Genomic DNA, 23577 nt, shown 5'->3' with positions numbered 1-23577 from the left:
TTGCATAAACAACACAGTTATATTAATACACTTTTTACCTCTGTGATTACCTTGTATCTAAGCCTCTGCAAACTGCCCCTTTATTTCAGTTCTTTTGACAGACTTGCAGTTTAGCCAATCAGCGCCTGCTCCCAGATAACTTCATGTGCACGAGCACAGTGCTATCTATATGAAACACATGAACTAACACCCTCTAGTGGTGATTTTTTTTTTAAAATGCATTCTGAAAAGAAGTGGCCTTCAAGGTCTAAGAATTTAGCATATGAACCTCCTAGGTTAAGCTTTCAACTAAGAATACCAAGAGAACAAAGCAAAATTGGTGATAAAAGTAAATTGGAAAATTGTTTAAAATGACATGCCCTATCTGAATCATGAAGTTTATTTTGGCCTAGACTGTCCCTTTAAATATCCCTCCCACTTTCCCTATCCCCCAGTCATTCTTTGCCTATAGGAGGTGGCAGAGAAGTGGCAGATGATTTGGATAGTCCTGTAATGGGTATGTTCCCTTCAAGAAAGGACTGGAGTTTTAAGTAATTATGTCAGACTGTCAGTGAGAGTATTGATGAAAGAGTCTAAAGATGCAGGGAACCCATCCAGACTATCCCCCAACGAGTTTCACTGCTTGCTGTTACACACTCAACTCCATGTCAGACGCGCTGCTGCAAGACTGTCACACTTGAGAGGCTGTGCCTTTTCCACAGCATGGATCCTGGAGGGCAAGACTGTTTTTTATATATATACACTTAAAAATGCTATACAGGGTCACAGTGTGGCTCCTTTATACCTCGATAGGATCAAGGGTTAATATCTCCTTCAGGGAGATTATTTGAACAGCTTGGGGATTTACAAACGCTAGGATTGACTATTTAAACAAATAAAGGGGACTTCCATTCATTAAGTATAAGATACTTCATGTAGAAAGCTCCTTTATTTGTTACAATCGATCGCTGTTCTTAGCTGCTATGGCGCCCATGGGAGCCGGATTTACCAAACGGCTATTGGCTAAGAGGTGAAAACATTACCTCTTAGCAAAAATATTTTTTAGCCGTGGGCTGCTGTAGCAGCTAAGAACGGCGATCGATTGAAAGAAATAAAGGAGCTTTCTACATGAAGTATCTTATTGTAATAATCCAGAACAGAATTACCAATAAATTGATTAAATCATTTTGCAGTCTAGATATGTGTTGTTTCTTTGGCTTAAAATATACCACATTCATTTAAAGGAGGGGATATACCATTTGTCACATATAGTTAAAGAGTTTGTTCTTAATGTGTACTTCAGGAATATTATATCTAAATATCCTGGAGCACAAACAAAGGGTTTGTTCTGGATTTACTTAAACTAAAGACCCTGATCTCTGGTGTGTAGTTATCAGTAAATCCGCTCTATAGAGAATGAGAAATGAACTCAGAAGTAAATCATGCAAGTAGTACTTAAATGATATTAAAGATTGCTACTGTTGCTTAGAATGATAATGATACTGAGTAAACAATGGTAAGCAATCACTAAACAGTAGGTGATAAATTAGCAACAAAGAAATAAGGTAACTCACTCCGGTAGCTGGCAGCTGTGATCAAGTCGGCTGCAGACGCTGAATACACGAGGAGAATTTCAGCAGCGGAAGCGGTGAGTCGCAGCTGACGGTGACGTCACCGGAGAGGCTGAAGGGCTCTGAGGAGAAAAAAAGTCAGTGAACTTGATCCAGGAGAATGCGGAATAAGTTGGTGGGTAAACAGACAAAGATACCACACTAGAGCAGGTGAAGGTTTCACACAAGGAAAAGTAGAAAGCAGATTCACAGACCAACTACAATGCTTCGAGAAACGGAGAAACAAAAACGGCTGATACAAATGGGCAGAACCAGAATACCAAGCAAAGTTATTCTGGGAAGATCACGCTTTTATAGTGAGAGAGAGAGATTATACTTCATGAATAAAAGTCCCCTTTATTTGTTCCAATAGTTAATCCTAGCGTTTGTACAACGCTAGGATTTACTTTCACTTTAATGTGAGAGCTTTTTGGGGGGCTCATAGACTGTGTGTTTTTTGGATTGGAACAAACAGGTTTCACTTTCGTTTTTGAAGTGTTGCACAGCTCATAATAGCTTAGCACCCTTTTTTATTGCAGGGGAAGTCCTGTCTTACGTACCACGTGACCGGGTGCAGTCTCTTTAATTTCCTAACATCCAGCTGCAGACATCACTCCTGAGGAGAGCGTGTTCACAGTTAGCTGACTGGGTCTAGGAGGTGGTGAGTGCCCCAGCCATTGAGAGTATTAAGGTGCCGTTTTTTTAAATAGAACCGTTTCTTTTTGTTTGTCCTTCTGTGGGTATATACAAAGCTATGGAGGACTCTGATACTACATTAGAAGGTTCCGCTCCTTCTGTACTGATTAATAATTGCTGTTTATATTGTGAGGAGGCCGTGGTTTGCCCGCCTACTCAATTTTGTTCCATTTTCCTAAACACTGTTCTAGTTCTAAAGTCTAAGAAGGGAGACAAGCCTGCTAATACTCATAGTGCTATTAGCATCTCTGAGCCATCTACTTCTCAGGAATCTGGGTCCTGAGAAATTACTACCCTTTCTACATTACCCACTCCACATGCAATTCCCGGCAGCTCATCTAATCCTCCATCTGGAGGGGGGCTTTTTCCAGCTGATTTACCGCGCAGTTACAATCAGCGGTGTCTATGGCCCTGAGTGCCTTACCTCGCTTTTACAAACGCAAGAGAAAGGTTAAACATAGTTCTCCTGACCTAGAGTCATCTAAATATTTGTCGGATTTAGCTACTATGTCCAAGCTATCCGAGGATGAGTTCACCTCTGTAGCTTCAGAGGGTGAACTTTCTGAGTTGGAGACTTCAGTTACTAAACCTCCTTCAGCGGAGGAACCCTCCTTTTTAGATTTAAAATTGAGCATCTGTGTTTTTTATTAAAGAAGGTTCTGTCTATGTTAGAGGTTCCAAAGGCTGCACTCCTTGGGAACCTAAGATCCCTAAATTAGACAGGGTTTGTGAAGATAGAAAGGTCCGTCTGACTTCTCCTGTGCCAGTTAAGATGGCAAACATTATTAGTATCGAATGGGAAAGAGTAGGAACTTCTTTTTCCCCCTCGTCTACTTTTAAAAAATTATTCCCGGTCCCTGACTCAATTAGATTTGTGGGGCTCCATCCTTAAGGTGGATGGCGCTATCTCTACGCTGGCTAAGCATACTACTATCCCTTTGGAGGATAGTTCTTCTTTTAGAGAGCCTATGGATAAGAAAATGGAAACTTTTCTGAGGAAAATGTTTTAACATACAGGGTTTTTATTTCAACAGTGGACGCTATAGCCGCGGTTGCTGGAGCAGCTACCTACTGCTGTGGCACTCTTTTGGAGTTTATTGAGGTGGGGACTCCCCTCGAGGGTGTTTAGGAGAGAATTAAAGCACTGAGAATTGCTAACTCTTTCATCTGTGACGTGAATATGCAGATTATTCGCATAAATGCAAACGCTTCTTGCTTTGCGGTTCTATAGCCCATCGGGCTCTCTGGTTGAAGTCTTGGTCTGCTTATATGACTTCTAAATCCAGACTCCTTTCTCTTCCCTTCAAGGGGAAGATTTTATTCGGTCCAGGGCTGGACTCCATTATCTCTATGGTTACCGGAGCAAAAGGTGCCTTCCTACCGCATGGAAAAGAAGAATTGGCCTAAGGGATGGAAACTGTCTAATTTTCGTTCCTTTCGTGCTGGCAAGTCACGACGACAGCAATCATCATCCAAGTCCGAGCAGCCCAAGAGTACTTAGAAGCCGGCTCACTCCTGGAATAAGTCCAAACAGACTAAGAAGCCCGCCAAGAACAAATTGGCATGAAGGGACGGCCCCTGAACTGGGATCGGATCGAGTATGGGGCAGACTGTGTCTCTTTTCTAGGATTCAAGTCTCATTCGCCCAGGGACAGATTCCTACTCTCCAGTCTGTCTACAAGACCAGAAAAGGTTGTTTACGGGATCTTTCCTCTCTAGGAGTAATTGTGCCGGTACCTACAGCAGAAAGAGGTTTGTGGTTTTATTCAAACCTTTTCGTGGTTCCAAAGAAGGAGGGAACTTTTCATCCAATTCTGGACCTAAAGTGCCTAAACAAGTTTCTGAGTGTTCCCTCTTTCAAGATGGAGACAATACGGTCAATCCTTCCTCTGGTTCAGGAAGGACAGTTTATGACCACAATAAACCTGAAGGATGCATACCTTCATGTCCCGATTCACAGGGAACATTTTCAGTTCCTGAGGTTTGCTTTTCTGGACCAGCACTTCCAGTTCATAGCTCTTCCGTTTGGCCTAGCTATTGTTCCAAGGATATTTAGGAATGTTCTTGGGGCTCTTCTAGCCTTTGCCAGAACACAAGGTATTGCAGTAGCGCCTTACCTGGACGATATCTTGGTACAGGCACCATCTTTTCGTCTAACGGAAGAACATTCTGAGTCCCTTCTCAATCTTCTTCGATCACATGGATGGAAGATAAATTTGGAAAAGAGTTCTCTTACTCCAAGTACAAGGGTTAATTTCCTGGGGACAATAATAGACTCCATATCCATGAGAATATTCCTCACAGATCAGAGACGTTGCAAGCTAACCTCTGCATGCCTTGCCCTCCAGACCTCCTTGAGACCCTCAGGGGCTCAGTGTATGGAGGTGATCAGACTCATGGTGTCTTGTATGGACATCATTCCTTTTGCCAGATTCCATCTCAGACCCTTACAACTATGCATGCTAAGACAATGGAACGTCGACCATTCAGATCTGTCTCAACAGCTTGTGCTGGACAACCTGTCGAGAGACTCACTCTCTTGGTGGCTCTGTATAAGATGGCACAAGGTCTGTGGACTCCCTTCCGATCAATATTTTGGAACTCCGGGCAATTTTCAATGCCTTGAAGGCTTGGCCCCTTCTGGGTTTGTCCCAGTTTATCAGATTCCAATCAGATAATATAACCTTGGTTGCCTACATCAACCATCAGGGGGGAACGAGAAGTTCCTTGGTGATGAGCGAAGTATCTCAGATACTAGAGTGGGCGGAGACTCATGGATGTTCGTTGTCAGCGTTCCACATTCCGGATGTGGAAAACTGGAAAGCGGACTTCCTCAGCAGGCAATCCTTTCACCCAGAGGAATGGTCTCTCCACCCTGAGGTGTTTGCAGAAATATGCAGCGAGTGGGGGACGCCGGAGACAGATCTCATGACATCCCGCCTCAATACCAAACTACCCAGGTACGGGTCGAGATTGAGGGATCATCATGCGGAATTGATAAATGCCCTATCAGTACCATGGAGGTTCAGGCTCATATCTTTTTCCTCCATTATCGCTTCTCCCTCGTGTGGTGGCTCGCATCAAGCAGGAGCGAGCATCAGTGATTTTGATTGCTCCGTTGTGGCCGCAAAGGACGTGGTTTGTGGATCTAGTGGGGACGTGCTCATCTCCTCAGTGGAAGTTACCTTGTCACAGAGATCTGCTGATACAGGGTCTTTTCGTTCATCAAAATCTAGATTCTCTGAGGATGACTGCGTGGAGATTGAATGCTTAGTCTTAGCCAAGAGAGGGTTTTCTAAGAGTGTTATAGAATAAACGCTTACTTCACAATTTGTATGTGCTTCGCGCCTTAAAGTTCTATCTTCAGGCTACTAAGGAGTTTAGACAATCTTCCTCTTTGTTTATTGTCTATTCGGGGAAGCGTAAGGGTCAGAAGGCTACTTCGACTTCCCTATCTTTTTGGTTAAGGAGTGTCATCCTCTTAGTTTATGAGAGAGCGGGACATCATTCTCCTGAGAGGATAACGGCTCTTTCCACTAGAGCAGTGGCTTTCTCTTGGGCCTTTAAGAATGAGGCCTCTATGGATCAGATTTGTAAGGTCCTCCTTACATACTTTTTCAAATTTTTACAAGTTTGATGTTTTTGCTTCGGCTAAAGCCGCTTTCAGGAGAAAAGTTTTGCAGGCTGTGGTGCCCTCAGAATAGGGTCCGCCTCTTCCATTTTGTCCCCTTCCGTTATTCATTCAGTGTCCTCTGGAGCTTGTGTATAGTTTTCCCAACAGTAAGGAATGAAGCTGTGGACTCTATCTTAGGAAGGAAAACACAATTTATGCTTACCAGATAAATTCCTTTCCTTCCGGATAGGGAGAGTCCACTGCCCCCAACCATTTTTTCTTGTCTAAGGGCGGCCCCCTATTATTTATCTTATTCTTCTGGCACCATTTATACCCTAATGTTTCTCCTACTTTTCTTTGTTCTCTCGGCAGAATAACTGGGGTTATGAGGAAGTGGGAGGAATATTTAAGCCTTTGGCTGGGGTGTCTTTGTCTCCTCCTGATGGCTAGGTGTTGTTTTTCCCAAAAGTAAATGATGCCGTGGACTCTTCCTATCCGTAAGGAAAGGAATTTATCTGGTAAGCATAAATTATGTTTTTTTCTGTTTCCTTCTGTTATTCATTCAGTGTCCCCTGGAACTTGGGAATAGTTTTCCCAACAGTAATGAATGAAGTTGTGGACTCTCCCTTCCTTATGGAAGGAAAAATCATTTATGCTTACCAGATAAATCACCTTCCTTCCTGGCAGGGAGAGTCCACGACCCCATCCGTAATTTAGTTTTTGATGGGCGGCTCCCTTTTTATATTATTTCTTCTGGCACTTTTATACCCTGATATTTCTCCTACTTTTCCTTGTTCCTTCGGCAGAATGACTGGGGGATAGGGGAAGTGGCTGGGGTGTCTTTGCCTTCTCCTGGTGGCCAGGTGTTGTATTTCCCAACAGTAATGAAGTTGTGGACTCTCCCTGCCAGGAAGGAAAGGAATTTATCTGGTAATCATAAATTATGTTTTTTATTATATTCACGGATGAAGACTTTTCCTACAGCAACTTTATTTACAATGCTTCTGGGAAGCGTTTGGGGGGGCGCTAGATTCTTGGAGGCTCATTTGTGGTCATTTTGAGAGATCTGATTGGATCAGAATACTGTCACAATGCACAGACACGGACCTTTACCGCTGAGGTGTATACACACCATTGGAGCGGACAACTGCTCGCTGTGAGTGGGACTGGATGATCATTACTGACTGACCAATTAGAAAGAGGTACATTTTCTAATTGGTTGCAGTTGGGGTTTTCATTTGCGTTTCTATACTGATTTTGCTGGCTCACCTATGCATATGTTGTCCTGTACACTTTATTTAAGCTGATACCCTAAAACCGGACTGTATACTTTATACTGCTATTTAAAGACTATTTTGCTGCCATCATAATATTTAAAAAAATTGTAACTAACGTACCCATAGTGGTTGGAATATATTTTAACTTTATATGTATCTGAGAAGTGATTCAGAGTATCGCTGTTATTTCTAGAGAGTAAATGAGACCTGTGAGAGAACTTCAGACACGCCCGTATTCAGCCCACTCAAGGCGTGAGACTCATTTTACATTACAATAATAAATTACACCTTGAATTGGGTACTTTTTGGTACAATTGTAATGTCATTATTTGAAATGGCATTGTGATTAAATATAGTTTTACTGTATACATTAAAGGGATATGATACCCAAATGTTGAAGCACTTGAAATTGATGCAGCATAACTGTAAAAGTAATTTAGTACATGTTTTTCTTTGTAGATTAATTAGAATTTTCTATGTAATTTAAATAAAATTTTAGCTGCGTACTTTAAATACAAAATGTAATGTATACTATTAATATGATTTTTAATGCATACTTCAATTACAATTTTTACCTAGTACTATAATATTTAAACTGCTAGCTTTATTGAGGACTATAAGTAATGTGCTCTCCTTCACTTACAGAAATGTAGTTTACACCCCATAGCGAGATACGCAGCTCTCAAGGTAAAATGTGCCCTTACAGAATCCTGTTAAAGACGTTGTAACCCTGTATCCCGTGTACATAAGGCAGTGGGTTGGGGAAACTACAATACATTTTGTTGCCTGGGAATGAGAAAGTTTATGCAATTGATAAATGTCCGGACGTAATCGGATTTGTGTACTTAGAGACTGCAATCGTTGTTCTCGGGCGTGACGTTTGTGTAAAGGGGCTGAATGACCGGGGGGAGAGGGGGAAAAGCGATTAGTGGAGATGATTCATCTGCCAATCAATTGATGAATATAGCGGGCGGAGGAACGGCGCTTATCGTTCTGGCATTACAAGGTACAAATCTCAGAAGATAGGTTTATATTGCACATTTGATGAATGAAAGTCTCATTCATGTTTTCAATTCTATCCTATGACTTGAGCGACTATGCTCAAGTTTACATTCACTTTAAGTAAATTTCTTGTGCTGCTGTGACGTCAGCCAATCAGAAGCAAGCATACACACATAAGCTAAATCACTGGTCATACCCTCGTCTGGAACAGCATGGTTAATTATATTGTTACAAAACAAATTAAACAAAATTCACTAACTTAAAGGGACATAAAACCCCAAATGTTTCTTTTGTGATTCAGAGCGTGCAGTTTTAAATAACTTTCTAATTTACTATGATCTGTGCACGTATCTGGAGCACTATATAGCAGCAGTTTTACAAGAGTGTTATCCATTGCAAGAGCACTAGAGGGCAGCACTGTTTCCTGCTATATAGTGCTCCAGACAGACGCCTACCTAGGTATCTCTTCAACACACAATATCATGGGAAGTAAATTGAAAACTTTTTTAAGATTGTATGTTCTGTCTGAATCACTAAAGAACATTTTTGGGTTTCATGTCCCTTTAATAGCACATTTTATCTTTACCAGTAACATATGAGTCACTAATTTCCTCTTCCTGGGAATAAGAATATTTACCAACCTCTCAGTATCTTGGCACAGTTTATAAGCATTAAAAATAAGTTTCATTATTGTCAACATGGAATTTTAATGGGTAAATTCAAACAGATTATCTCTGTTTATATCTTATGGTTTTAAAATTGAAGTACTGCAAAATATCATATCCCCAACATAAGATCCAATCCTTAATACAATGCTTAGTTGAGTTAGGGACTTGTGGGCGGAGTCACAGTTTGGTGGGAGGAGTCACATGCATACAGTGAGCGGGATAAGACTTTGGCTTAGGTTCATAGATGTGACGTTGCTGAACTTGCTGGAAAAGTCAGATCATAATTAAAATGTATTTAGCGTCGCTTTATCTATATATTTCACATCTAGTTGTGTAAAGTGCCCAGTACGTTATATCTCGCACATCAAGCGCATAGCGCTAGCAACACGTAAGATCAATAAGCACAACCGCAGAGTGCGCGTATGCAGAACGCTTTATATAAATGTTTGTAAGATATTTGCACATCTGTTTTGTTATATAATATAAGTCGTCTCACTAGATAGAATAAAAAGCGTTTCTAGCAGCAGGAGGAATTCATAAACTTTCTATTGTCCCTGTGAAGTTTGTTGTCTCGCGGTCACATCTCGCTATTTCAAACATGACAAGTTTGTCTTGTTTATAAGTTTCTTTTATTGCTCTTTAACTTGTTTCACGTTTTCTCTTGTGTGTATATACTGTATATACTAATATTAGAGTGCACTGTTTTCATGGAATTAATTTGTTCTGAAAGGTTCCTAAAACGTATTAGCGATGTAGCCTTCACAGTGGAGCTCGTTCTGTGCGCCAAGAGGTGACCAGTTATGAGATTTCAACACCACTGATTATAATAGAGAGTGACTTGCAACTTGTGGATATGACAAAGGACAGTTACAAATCTCTAGGAATTCAGCAATGTTCAAATTGCTTTTTTGCTGCACTTTTTTTACGCAAGGTATTAATTTACGTTTCATTTACGTGTTTTATTGAATTTAGGGGTGCTGAGTGCCGCATCAGTTCCCTTTAAGGACAGACTTTTCTGTTCCTTTAATATTTAGTACATGGCAATTCTGGGGACTCTGCCATACTCTCATCCCTTGAGGGGTTTGTGAAACAAGCTACGACTAATTTTACATAGTTACAGGTACAGACTAAAATGTCTTGTTTAAACTTTGCTTTAGGGAAAAGAATTCCTGAACAGCTATTTCTACCGTCAAGTAGAAAAGAAAACCAGATACGCTGCAGGCGTACTCAGTGCTCTGGTAAAGGAACAGGACAAGGCTTGGTTTTGTTTCTTTTTACTGGATGCAATTCAGAAAGGTCTGTCCTTAAAGGGAACTGGGCAGATGGGTTAGACAACAATATAGTGAAATGGTTAAAGGGACATGAAACCCAATTTGTTTCTTTCATGATTCAGACAGAGCATACAATTATCAAAACGTGGTGACGCATGCAATTTAAACTGACAGTATACAGCAATTTTCATATAACTGCATGTAACAGACACTACTATAAAGAAGAATATGCACAGATACTGATATAAACATCCAGTATAAAACCTTTTTAAAAACGTACTTAAAAGCTCAGAGTTTAGCACTGATGAGATTAGTCTGGGACACCCAGTGACAGGGGCTGAGAAAACAAGAATAGCAGACACTCCCCTGTTCCCTGCATATTAAAAGACAGATTACGCAAACAGGAGCCAGCAGACATCAGTATACATCTGACACTGTGGGGCTTGGTTAGGAGTCTGAAAATCAGCACAATGTTATTAAAAAATAAGCAACACTAAACATTTTTACAAAAACACTACCAGATGGGCTGTATAAATGGAACATCTACAAAACATTTACGCAAAGAAAAATCTAGTGTACAGTGTCCCTTTAAAGCAGCATGAAACTCTGCATTATATTTTCATATTCAGATATCATTTTAAGAGACATTTAAATGTATGTCTATTTCAAATTGACTTCATTAGCTTGGTATATTTTTTTGAAGGAGCAGCAATGCACTGCTGGGAGCTGGGTGGCGGCACATATATAACCTGATGTGTTCAGCTAGCTCCCAGTAATGCATTGCTGCTCCTTCACCGAAGGATACCAATAGAATGAAGCAGATTTGAAATAAATGGGAAAGTTGTTTTAAATTGCATGTTCTGTCTGAATCATGAAAGAAAAAAAAAATGTTGGTTTCATGTTCTTTTAAAGGGCCACTATAAGCATGTCAGTTTATCTCTAGCGACACTACAAAGCTATGTGTTTAACCCTCGCTGATTATAATGAGAAGTGAATAACTTGCGGCGGTGACTATGGTACGGTACAAACCTTTACGTATTCTGCAGTTTTCTATTTAGGACGTTGTGGCAATTTATTTAGTTTCGTTAGATATCAGTTTCGCAAATGGATTTGATTAAAGAGACAGTCTACATTAAAATTGTTATTGTATAAAAAGATAGACAACGCCTTTACTACCCATTCCCCATTGTTATATTAATCTACTTTATAACATTTAAACCTCTAAATTTCTGCCTCTAAGCCACTATAGACAGCCTCTTATCACATGCTTTTTTTGCTTTTCACAACAGGAAACTGCTAGTTTATGTGAGCCATATAGATAACGTGCTCACGCCCGTGGAGTTATTTAAGATTTAGCACAACACAGCACTTAATGCAAGTCAATAGATAATAAATAAATAGTCATGTGATCAGGGGGCTATCAGAAGAGGCTTAGATACAAGGTAATCACAGATGTAAAAAGTACATTAATATAACTGTTGGTTATTCCAAACTGGGGAATGGGTAATAAAGGGATTATCTGTCTTTTAAAACAATAAAAATGATATTGTAGACTGTGCCTTTAAATCTTTATTACTGCTGTGGGCTGCTATTGGGGAGGAAGCTTTATTAGTAATGATTTTGTTGGACAATTCTTTATAATTTACGTGAAAGATACGTGTTCTCTATAAAACACATTTTTACATGTATTTTATGAATTCGTAAAAATAATTACGCTTTTGATTTTTCCTACATTGTTTTTGTTTTTTTTGCAGTTGAAATTCTCCCTCCTTTATCTGCTGTTTTTATTTTATTCTTCCCTGGTTGCACCCCCAGTGGTCTGATCTGAGTTTTGGTTTGGGGCAGACAGAGGTTTAAAGGGTCAGTTAGATCTGAGATTTAATGTGGCTATGGGGACGATGAGTTGAACAGTCAGGATCTAATGTTGGTATTTTGTAAATGTATTCTTTTATTTATTATTAAACATAACATTATAATTACCTGCTGCATTGTTTACCAATATTCTTATCATCTGAAATAATAATGTCCTATTCTTCTTGTTGCTGCCAGTAAAGTAACGGGATATGAAACCCCACATTTTTCTTTCTTGGTTCAGATCAGCATATGTGATTTTAAACAACTTTCTAATTTACTACTTTTATCAATTTTTCTTTATTCTCTCGGTATCTTTTGGGACGTAAGCTTAGGAGCTGCACATTTGTGGAGCACTATATAGCAGCAGTTTTGCAAGAATGTGATCCATATGCAAGCGCACTAGAGGGCAGCACTATTTCCTGCTATGTAGCGCTTCAGATGCTACCTAGGTATCTCTTCAGCATAGAATATCACGAAAACAAAGCAAATTTGATAATAGACGTAAATGGGAAACTTTAAAAAATGTTATGCTTTGTCTGAATCACAAAATCAAATCGGGCTTCATATCCCTTTAACAGAGATACATTTTATATCCCGCTCATGTGTCCTGTTGTCCATTGTGTTTTTATCACTACTCGTGATCTACCCCTCTGGATACCTCAACTCTTAAATTGCTCTTTCCTATCATTGCACTGTCTCATATTTACCTTCTTATTAGCTTCATTATCAGTTCTCCTAAATGTTATTTTTCCATCTTTTCTCTCCCAGAGGGGCAAAAGGGAAACCGTACCTGACATTGGAGCAGTTGATGGATTTCTTGAATCAAAAGCAGAGAGATCCCCGGCTCAATGAGATTTTGTTCCCCCCACTAAAGAGAGACCAGGTGCGCCAACTCATCGAGAAGTACGAACCAAACCGGCAGTTCCTGGAAAGGGGTAAGTGGAGAGGGAGAGTAGTGATGGAGTAAGTGCATGATGGGGCAAAAAAGAGAGGCTCACTTACCTTTCATGCCTTTCTCAGAACCTACCTGTTTCTCACTCTGGGCTCGTTTCAATTGAGCCACAATTGGGTTTTCGCAAATTGTACAAAACAAAATGCTGTCAGAAAGCATTACACTTATTAACAGTTTCAGATGGTGCCTTTTTAACCATTACCTCCAGCTGCCGAAAAAATGATGCATCTCTTCGAAAATAATGGAAACAGAAAAGTGCAAAATTACACCCGGTTTCCATTGAACATGCAAACAGGCACTGTTGGAAGCGGTCAATAAGACCTCCGATTTTAAGGCTCAGCTAGGTGTGAAAGAGGAAAATAAGCCTTTTGAGGCCTCTCTTCCATTGGGATCTTAAAGTTTGCAAACATACAAGCTTTTGTCTTTTTACATTTATATTTAATATTTAGTTCTGCCCCAGGCAGTTTGAAGTTATGTTCTTAATCATATTTCAATATGTACTTGCATATAAAAACATAATGATGCACATAACTCAAACAAGACCTATGGGCAGCACTAAATATTACATATAAAAATACATTTAACAGTAAATTAAAACAAAAAATGGCTGATATTAACATTAAATACATTCTTTGATTATTTATTAGGTGAGAAAATACTTTACCTGTCCTAGCTCAAAAAACACCAAACTCCTAACACTGCAACTAACTACGTTGTTGTTCCCTTTTTAGCCAATCACGGGTAAGGAGTGCAGGCGATAAATGTTACTTTTATAATCTAAGGTCGGGTTACCATAGCAACAAACTTGTTATGGTACAATTTACGAGAAATCTGAAGTCAGATGAAAGCGTTAATACAACTTTATCTTACACATACACGAAAAGACCAATTACACACAGCGCACAAAATATATCAATAGAAACTTGGTACTAAAATGGAGCCGTAAACTACTTTTAGCTGTTGGTAGCTTTGGAAGTTTTTGGTTCAATGTTTATTGACTCAATGAAAACAAGCCCTGTGTCTGTATCTCCGTATCCCCCTCACCCACCTTTGTCCTCTAGACCAGATGTCCATGGAAGGGTTTAGTCGGTTTCTTGGTGGGGAAGAAAACAGCATTGTCCCTCCGGAGACTCTGGATTTAAGTGATGACATGACTCAACCGTTGACTAGCTACTTCATCAACTCCTCCCACAATACCTACCTCACTGGTAAGTAGCCAGTAAGTGACTGGATGTAGCAAACAAACACACTTTGTCGTTGAACACAAAACTTGTGTCTTATCATAGAATGTGGTTGTTAGCCAATTAGATGCAGATACTTTGAAGAGATAAAGGGAAATGGGTCACTGGGATAAATGGTGCTGTCCTAAACCAATACAAAGAAGACGTTTTGATGAAAGAGAAGCATAGAGATGGGTTCAGTGTGAGAGAGAGGGTGAGAAGGCTGGACATAGAAATTGATTCAGGGTGAGGGGAAGGGATGCAGAGATGGATTTAGGGTGAGACAGAGGGACATACAGATGGGTTTAGGGTTAGAGGAGGGGCATAGAGATGGGTTCATGTGAGAGGGAGAGGCATAGAGATGGGTTCAGGGCTAGACGGAGGGGCATAGAGATGTATTCAGGGTGAGAGGAGGTACATACAGTAGATGTGGGTTCAGGGTGAGAGGAGGGGCATAGAGATGGATTCATGGTGAGAGGGAGGGGCATAAAGATGTATTATGGGTGACAGGGAGGGACATAGAAATGGATTCATGGTGAGAGGGAGGGGCATAGAGATGGATTCAGGGTGAGTGGGAAGAGCATAGAGATGGATTCAGGGTGAGTGGGAGGGACATAGAGATGGATTCATGGTGAGTGGGAGGGGTATAGAGATGTATTCAGGGTGAGATAGAGGGGCATAGAGATGGATTCAGGGTGAGAGCGAGGGGCATAGAGATGGATTCAGGGTAAGATAGAGGGGCATAGAGATGGATTCAGGGTAAGATAGAGGGGCATAGAGATGGATTCAGGGTAAGATAGAGGGGCATAGAGATGGATTCAGGGTAAGATAGAGGGGCATAGAGATGGATTCAGGGTGAGAGCAAGGGGCATAGAGATGGATTCAGGGTGAGAGCGAGGGGCATAGAGATGGATTTAGGGTGAGATAGAGGGGGATATAGTTGGATTTAGGGTGAGAGTGAGGGGCATAGAGATGGATTCAGGGTGAGAGCGAGGGGCATAGAGATGGATTCAGGGTGAGATAGAGGGGCATACAGATGGATTCAGGGTGAGAGCGAGGTGCATAGAGATAGATTCAGGGTGAGAGCGAGGGGCTTAGAGATGAATTCAGGGTGAGAGCGAGGGGCTTAGAGATGGATTCATGGTGAGAGCGAGGGGCTTAGAGATGGATTCAGGGTGAGATAGAGGGGGATATAGTTGGATTCAGGGTGAGTGGGGGGCATAGAGTTGGATTTAGGGTGAGTGGGGGGCATAGAGATGAATTCAGGGTGAGTGGGATTGGCATAGAGATGGATTCAGGATGAGTGGGGGGGCATAGAGATGGATTCAGGGCGAGATAAAGGGGGATATAGTTGGATTCAGGGTGAGAGCGAGGGGCACAGAGCTAACAGGAAATAAAGAGGAAATAAACCATGCAGAGCTTCAAGGAATAGGATAAGTGTTAAATAATAAAGGAAAAGAGACAAAATGAGGGAAAATAAAACTGAGAAATGTACAGATCAATCTCATTGAGTAAGGGACAAACACTTGGTGTATATAATTATTATTAAACATTAACATTTACATCACTAAGTACAATATTTAATGTAGGAAAATAAAACTCTATTACAATATTCAGTCTTGCCTGATCTTGCTGTAAAATATCTCTGAAAGTGTAATTACTCCATTCCCTTCAGGAGGCTGAAGTGTCTCCATCTCACATAAGTATTTACATTAGCCACATGCTACACAGTGATTAGTCAACTCAGACCACAAGCTCATTTACCTCTCTCCCTAATTGGCTACAGCAAAGGAGGCCAGGAACATAGATCCAACCATGCTTTTCAAGAAGTCTATCCCTGGACTGCTTTTAATTTGCAAAACCTTGTAAATTGTGCTAACAAAATGACAGTGTTAAAAATTAACACACTTCTTCATTGCTGATGTATGGTATGAGCTCCATTTATCATGATGCACCGACCCTTGCTCTCTTACAACCAATTGTACAGAGCAGGGCCTGTCAATCACCCCAGAGGAAAGAATTTAGGGTGATTTATCCCAACACCTCTGTGGTGCCGGAGAGGTTAAGAAGCAGTGGTATTATATTATAATATAGTATTATAACTAGTTATACCAGCTGCAGAGTATAAAATTTTTGAGAAATTGCATTTTTAGGTTTATTTTTTTAATATAAAAAATAGCTGTTTCTGCTAATTGAAACCACAACCTAATCAGATGGGCTGAACTTGCAAGGCGATCAGACCTTATTAGCTTATCTCTCTCTATATATACACAAAGTCATCCATAACTTTCACTGCATAAACAAAGACCTATACTTAGAGAGAACAATGAAAAATAAACATTTCACAACCTCTCTGATATTTTCAGTACAGGGGAAGATACAACAGCTATTTCAAATGATAAAATAAAGGTAAAGAAACCATTTGTAAACAATTTAGTACACCCCAGCAGGTAAAATGGTTTATTGGCAGCACATTAAAGGGAAGAAAATAATTACAGTACATTGTCCCTTTAACTCGCAGTTAGCATACATCATAAGCAAACCTATACAACAAGTGAAGCTGGTTAGCTGGAATGTAACCAGTATTTCCAAATTCAGCCACTGATCAATATACCTCAGACAAAGGACCCGGTGCGGCCAAACCAAAGCTTGTTATGAATCAGAAATACAGAGCTCGTCTGGGTATTTTTATAAAGACTATATATGTCCTGAAACACAATGAACTTATTAATACATCAGTACAACTAGAATACGCTGTGAACAATAAGGAACTTTTTTCTCTCTGTATTTACCATTTAGTACAAGCTTTGGTTTAACCCCCCTATACCATGTCTGTTGCCCGTTTTTCCTGAGGTTAATTGATCAGTGGACGACTTGGTTGAATTCCAGCTACACATTTCTAAGGAGACTGTATATTCAGGCAGGCAGTGACCTTTAATACAAGGACGTTTGGCTTTATATTGATATATATTTGTTTCTATCTATTTTGGTTTCCATATTTTTTACTAACATTTATGTTGTTTTCTGGTCTTGTGTTCACACAGGAATGTTTCTCTTCTCATATTTTATAGAAGTGTCTGTGTTACCGTAAAAGGACTTTCAACTCAGCGTTTAACTCCCCATAAATGCATCATAAAAAAATGACAGTGTATTTATCAGTAATTTAACCATGAGAATTGTGGCTTCTTGAAATGTTGGAGTATAATCTGCAGGTTCCAGAACACTGACCATACAACATTCTACACAGTGATTGCTTGATCAGTGCAGAATCTCATTTATGGCTGTCCCTAAAATGGCCGCAGCAAAGGAGATAAGAGAAATATACTCAAGAGGCTTTTCAAGGGGTGTGTCCCGGGACTAAAATTTTAAATACTTTTAAACATTTTGAATTCTATGCAGGTTTTGATAAGCAGTGCTTAGTGAAGCATTAACTTATTTTCTTCTTTAAAGGGACATTAAACACTAAATAAATCATTGATAGAATGATTTATTACGAGCACATTTTAGACTGAGAATAATATATATATATTCTTTCTAAATGATATTATTTGTTTAATTATTGAAAAAAATAAGGGTAACATTCTAATGTCCATAAAGCATATTGTAGGTTTCTTATTCTGCTAGGACCAATTAGGGACAGTTATAAATAGCTTACTAGAGTGTGCAGCCAATGACTGTGTGGATTACAGCTGGGTCTGAACTTCCACTTTTAACAGGAACTTAGAAAACCTAAATTCATAATTAATGGGATAGTAAAGTCCAAATTAAACTTTCAATAGCGTTCAATAACATTTTTGGTGTTTACTATCCCTTTAAAATACAGAAAAAGAGAACAAAATAAATAATGAAATTATATTGCAAAGTTGTTTTACTACATATAATAAAACATTTTATATTGATATCTCAAAGTATTTCATCTCCCTTTAATGTATTTAAAGAGGGAATTTTAAAATGTATTATGGACATAAAGTCTGGCACTCACTTGCAAGCACACAGCTAGATTACAAAGCAATCTGGAAGAGTTAGTTACAGTATTTGGCCAAATGGTGACCCAGGACCGCATCAAGGTCTTTTTCCTGGGTCCTTAGCGTAGAGGCACACATGCCAGCTTGTAACCAAACTGAGATACACACATGCCAGCTTGTAACCAAACTGAGATACACACATGCCAGCTTGTAACCAAACTGAGATACACACATGCCAGCTTGTAACCAAACTGAGATACACACATGCCAGCTTGTACCCAAACTGAGATACACACATGCCAGCTTGTAACCAAACTGAGATACACACATGCCAGCTTGTAACCAAACTGAGATACACACATGCCAGCTTGTAACCAAACTGAGATATACACATGCCAGCTTGTAACCAAACTGAGATACACACATGCCAGCTTGTAACCAAACTGAGATATACACATGCCAGCTTGTAACCAAACTGAGATACACACATGCCAGCTTGTAACCAAACTGAGATATACACATGCCAGCTTGTAACCAAACTGAGATACACACATGCCAGCTTGTAACCAAACTGAGATATACACATGCCAGCTTATAACCAAACTGAGATACACACATGCCAGCTTGTAACCAAACTGAGATACACACATGCCAGCTTGTACCCAAACTGAGATACACACATGCCAGCTTGTAACCAAACTGAGATACACACATGCCAGCTTGTAAACAAACTGAGATACACACATGCCAGCTTGTATCCAAACTGAGATACACACATGCCAGCTTGTATCCAAACTGAGATACACACATGCCAGCTTGTAACCAAACTGAGATACACACATGCCAGCTTGTAACCAAACTGAGATACACACATGCCAGCTTGTATCCAAACTGAGATACACACATGCCAGCTTGTAACCAAACTGATATACACACATGCCAGCTTGTAACCAAACTGAGATATACACATGCCAGCTTGTAACCAAACTGAGATATACACATGCCAGCTTGTAACCAAACTGAGATACACACATGCCAGCTTGTAACCAAACTGAGATATACACATGCCAGCTTGTAACCAAACTGAGATATACACATGCCAGCTTGTAACCAAACTGAGATACACACATGCCAGCTTGTAACCAAACTGAGATACACACATGCCAGCTTGTAACCAAACTGAGATACACACATGCCAGCTTGTACCCAAACTGAGATATACACATGCCAGCTTGTAACCAAACTGAGATATACACATGCCAGCTTGTAACCATACTGAGATACACACATGCCAGCTTGTAACCAAACTGAGATACACACATGCCAGCTTGTACCCAAACTGAGATACACACATGCCAGCTTGTAACCAACCTGAGATACACACATGGCAGCTTGTAACCAACCTAAGATACACACATGCCAGCTTGTAACCAAACTGAGATACACACATGCCAGCTTGTAACCAACCTGAGATACACACATGCCAGCTTGTAACCAACCTGAGATACACACATGCCAGCTTGTAACCAAACTGAGATACACACATGCCAGCTTGTAACCAACCTGAGATACACACATGCCAGCTTGTAACCAAACTGAGATACACACATGCCAGCTTGTAACCAAACTGAGATACACACATGCCAGCTTGTAACCAACCTGAGATACACACATGCCAGCTTGTAACCAAACTGAGATACACACATGCCAGCTTGTAACCAAACTGAGATACACACATGCCAGCTTGTAACCAACCTGAGATACACACATGCCAGCTTGTAACCAAACTGAGATACACACATGCCAGCTTGTAACCAACCTGAGATACACACATGCCAGCTTGTAACCAACCTGAGATACACACATGCCAGCTTGTAACCAAACTGAGATACACACATGCCAGCTTGTAACCAAACTGAGATACACACATGGCAGCTTGTAACCAAACTGAGATATACACATGCCAGCTTGTAACCAAACTGAGATACACACATGCCAGCTTGTAACCAAACTGAGATACACACATGCCAGCTTGTAACCAAACTGAGATACACACATGCCAGCTTGTAACCAAACTGAGATACACACATGCCAGCTTGTAACCAAACTGAGATACACACATGCCAGCTTGTAACCAAACTGAGATACACACATGCCAGCTTGTAACCAACCTGAGATACACACATGCCAGCTTGTAACCAAACTGAGATACACACATGCCAGCTTGTAACCAAACTGAGATACACACATGCCAGCTTGTAACCAAACTGAGATACACACATACCAGCTTGTAACCAAACTGAGATACACACATGCCAGCTTGTAACCAAACTGAGATACACACATACCAGCTTGTAACCAAACTGAGATACACACATGCCAGCTTGTAACCAAACTGAGATACACACATGCCAGCTTGTAACCAACCTGAGATACACACATGCCAGCTTGTAACCAAACTGAGATACACACATGCCAGCTTGTAACCAACCTGAGATACACACATGCCAGCTTGTAACCAAACTGAGATACACACATGCCAGCTTGTAACCAAACTGAGATACACACATGCCAGCTTGTAACCAAACTGAGATACACACATGCCAGCTTGTAACCAACCTGAGATACACACATGCCAGCTTGTAACCAAACTGAGATACACACATGCCAGCTTGTAACCAAACTGAGATACACACATGCCAGCTTGTAACCAAACTGAGATATACACATGCCAGCTTGTAACCAAACTGAGATACACACATGCCAGCTTGTAACCAAACTGAGATATACACATGCCAGCTTGTAACCAAACTGAGATACACACATGCCAGCTTGTAACCAAACTGAGATATACACATGCCAGCTTATAACCAAACTGAGATACACACATGCCAGCTTGTAACCAAACTGAGATACACACATGCCAGCTTGTACCCAAACTGAGATACACACATGCCAGCTTGTAACCAAACTGAGATACACACATGCCAGCTTGTAAACAAACTGAGATACACACATGCCAGCTTGTATCCAAACTGAGATACACACATGCCAGCTTGTATCCAAACTGAGATACACACATGCCAGCTTGTAACCAAACTGAGATACAGACATGCCAGCTTGTAACCAAACTGAGATACACACATGCCAGCTTGTATCCAAACTGAGATACACACATGCCAGCTTGTAACCAAACTGATATACACACATGCCAGCTTGTAACCAAACTGAGATATACACATGCCAGCTTGTAACCAAACTGAGATATACACATGCCAGCTTGTAACCAAACTGAGATACACACATGCCAGCTTGTAACCAAACTGAGATATACACATGCCAGCTTGTAACCAAACTGAGATATACACATGCCAGCTTGTAACCAAACTGAGATACACACATGCCAGCTTGTAACCAAACTGAGATACACACATGCCAGCTTGTAACCAAACTGAGATACACACATGCCAGCTTGTACCCAAACTGAGATATACACATGCCAGCTTGTAACCAAACTGAGATATACACATGCCAGCTTGTAACCATACTGAGATACACACATGCCAGCTTGTAACCAAACTGAGATACACACATGCCAGCTTGTAACCAAACTGAGATACACACATGCCAGCTTGTAACCAACCTGAGATACACACATGGCAGCTTGTAACCAACCTAAGATACACACATGCCAGCTTGTAACCAAACTGAGATACACACATGCCAGCTTGTAACCAACCTGAGATACACACATGCCAGCTTGTAACCAACCTGAGATACACACATGCCAGCTTGTAACCAAACTGAGATACACACATGCCAGCTTGTAACCAACCTGAGATACACACATGCCAGCTTGTAACCAAACTGAGATACACACATGCCAGCTTGTAACCAAACTGAGATACACACATGCCAGCTTGTAACCAACCTGAGATACACACATGCCAGCTTGTAACCAAACTGAGATACACACATGCCAGCTTGTAACCAAACTGAGATACACACATGCCAGCTTGTAACCAACCTGAGATACACACATGCCAGCTTGTAACCAAACTGAGATACACACATGCCAGCTTGTAACCAACCTGAGATACACACATGCCAGCTTGTAACCAAACTGAGATACACACATGCCAGCTTGTAACCAAACTGAGATACACACATGCCAGCTTGTAACCAAACTGAGATACACACATGGCAGCTTGTAACCAAACTGAGATATACACATGCCAGCTTGTAACCAAACTGAGATACACACATGCCAGCTTGTAACCAAACTGAGATACACACATGCCAGCTTGTAACCAAACTGAGATACACACATGCCAGCTTGTAACCAAACTGAGATACACACATGCCAGCTTGTAACCAAACTGAGATACACACATGCCAGCTTGTAACCAAACTGAGATACACACATGCCAGCTTGTAACCAAACTGAGATACACACATGCCAGCTTGTAACCAAACTGAGATACACACATGCCAGCTTGTAACCAAACTGAGATACACACATGCCAGCTTGTAACCAAACTGAGATACACACATGCCAGCTTGTAACCAAACTGAGATACACACATGCCAGCTTGTAACCAAACTGAGATACACACATGCCAGCTTGTAACCAAACTGAGATACACACATGCCAGCTTGTAACCAAACTGAGATACACACATGCCAGCTTGTAACCAAACTGAGATACACACATGCCAGCTTGTAACCAACCTGAGATACACACATGCCAGCTTGTAACCAAACTGAGATACACACATGCCAGCTTGTAACCAACCTGAGATACACACATGCCAGCTTGTAACCAAACTGAGATACACACATGCCAGCTTGTAACCAAACTGAGATACACACATGCCAGCTTGTAACCAAACTGAGATACACACATGCCAGCTTGTAACCAACCTGAGATACACACATGCCAGCTTGTAACCAAACTGAGATACACACATGCCAGCTTGTAACCAAACTGAGATACACACATGCCAGCTTGTAACCAAACTGAGATACACACATGCCAGCTTGTACCCTAACCTGAGATACACACATGCCAGCTTGTAACCAACCTGAGATACACACATGCCAGCTTGTAACCAAACTGAGATACACACATGCCAGCTTGTAACCAAACTGAGATACACACATGCCAGCTTGTAACCAAACTGAGATACACACATGCCAGCTTGTAACCAAACTGAGATACACACATGCCAGCTTGTAACCAAACTGAGATACACACATGCCAGCTTGTATCCAAACTGAGATACACACATGCCAGCTTGTAACCAAACTGAGATACACACATGCCAGCTTGTAACCAAACTGAGATACACACATGCCAGCTTGTAACCAAACTGAGATACACACATGCCAGCTTGTAACCAAACTGAGATACACACATGCCAGCTTGTAACCAAACTGAGATACACACATGCCAGCTTGTAACCAAACT

General features: G+C 40.7%; 1 protein-coding gene across 1 annotated transcript in view; it reads left to right on the top strand.

The window, feature by feature from the left end:
• Window positions 1-23577, top strand: part of PLCB3 (phospholipase C beta 3) — a gene marked incomplete in the record, with an annotated part of 460897 nt that overhangs the window by 248044 nt on the left and 189276 nt on the right. Inside the window, 2 exon segments of the mRNA XM_053720071.1 lie at window positions 12739-12905; window positions 13984-14130. Of these exon segments, the coding sequence (XP_053576046.1) occupies window positions 12739-12905; window positions 13984-14130 (314 nt within the window).

Source organism: Bombina bombina, chromosome 7, assembly GCF_027579735.1.
Source record: "Bombina bombina isolate aBomBom1 chromosome 7, aBomBom1.pri, whole genome shotgun sequence".
NCBI lineage: Eukaryota > Metazoa > Chordata > Amphibia > Anura > Bombinatoridae > Bombina > Bombina bombina.
Note: the sequence above shows the minus strand (reverse complement) of the source record. Positions and strands in the feature narration are given on the sequence as shown.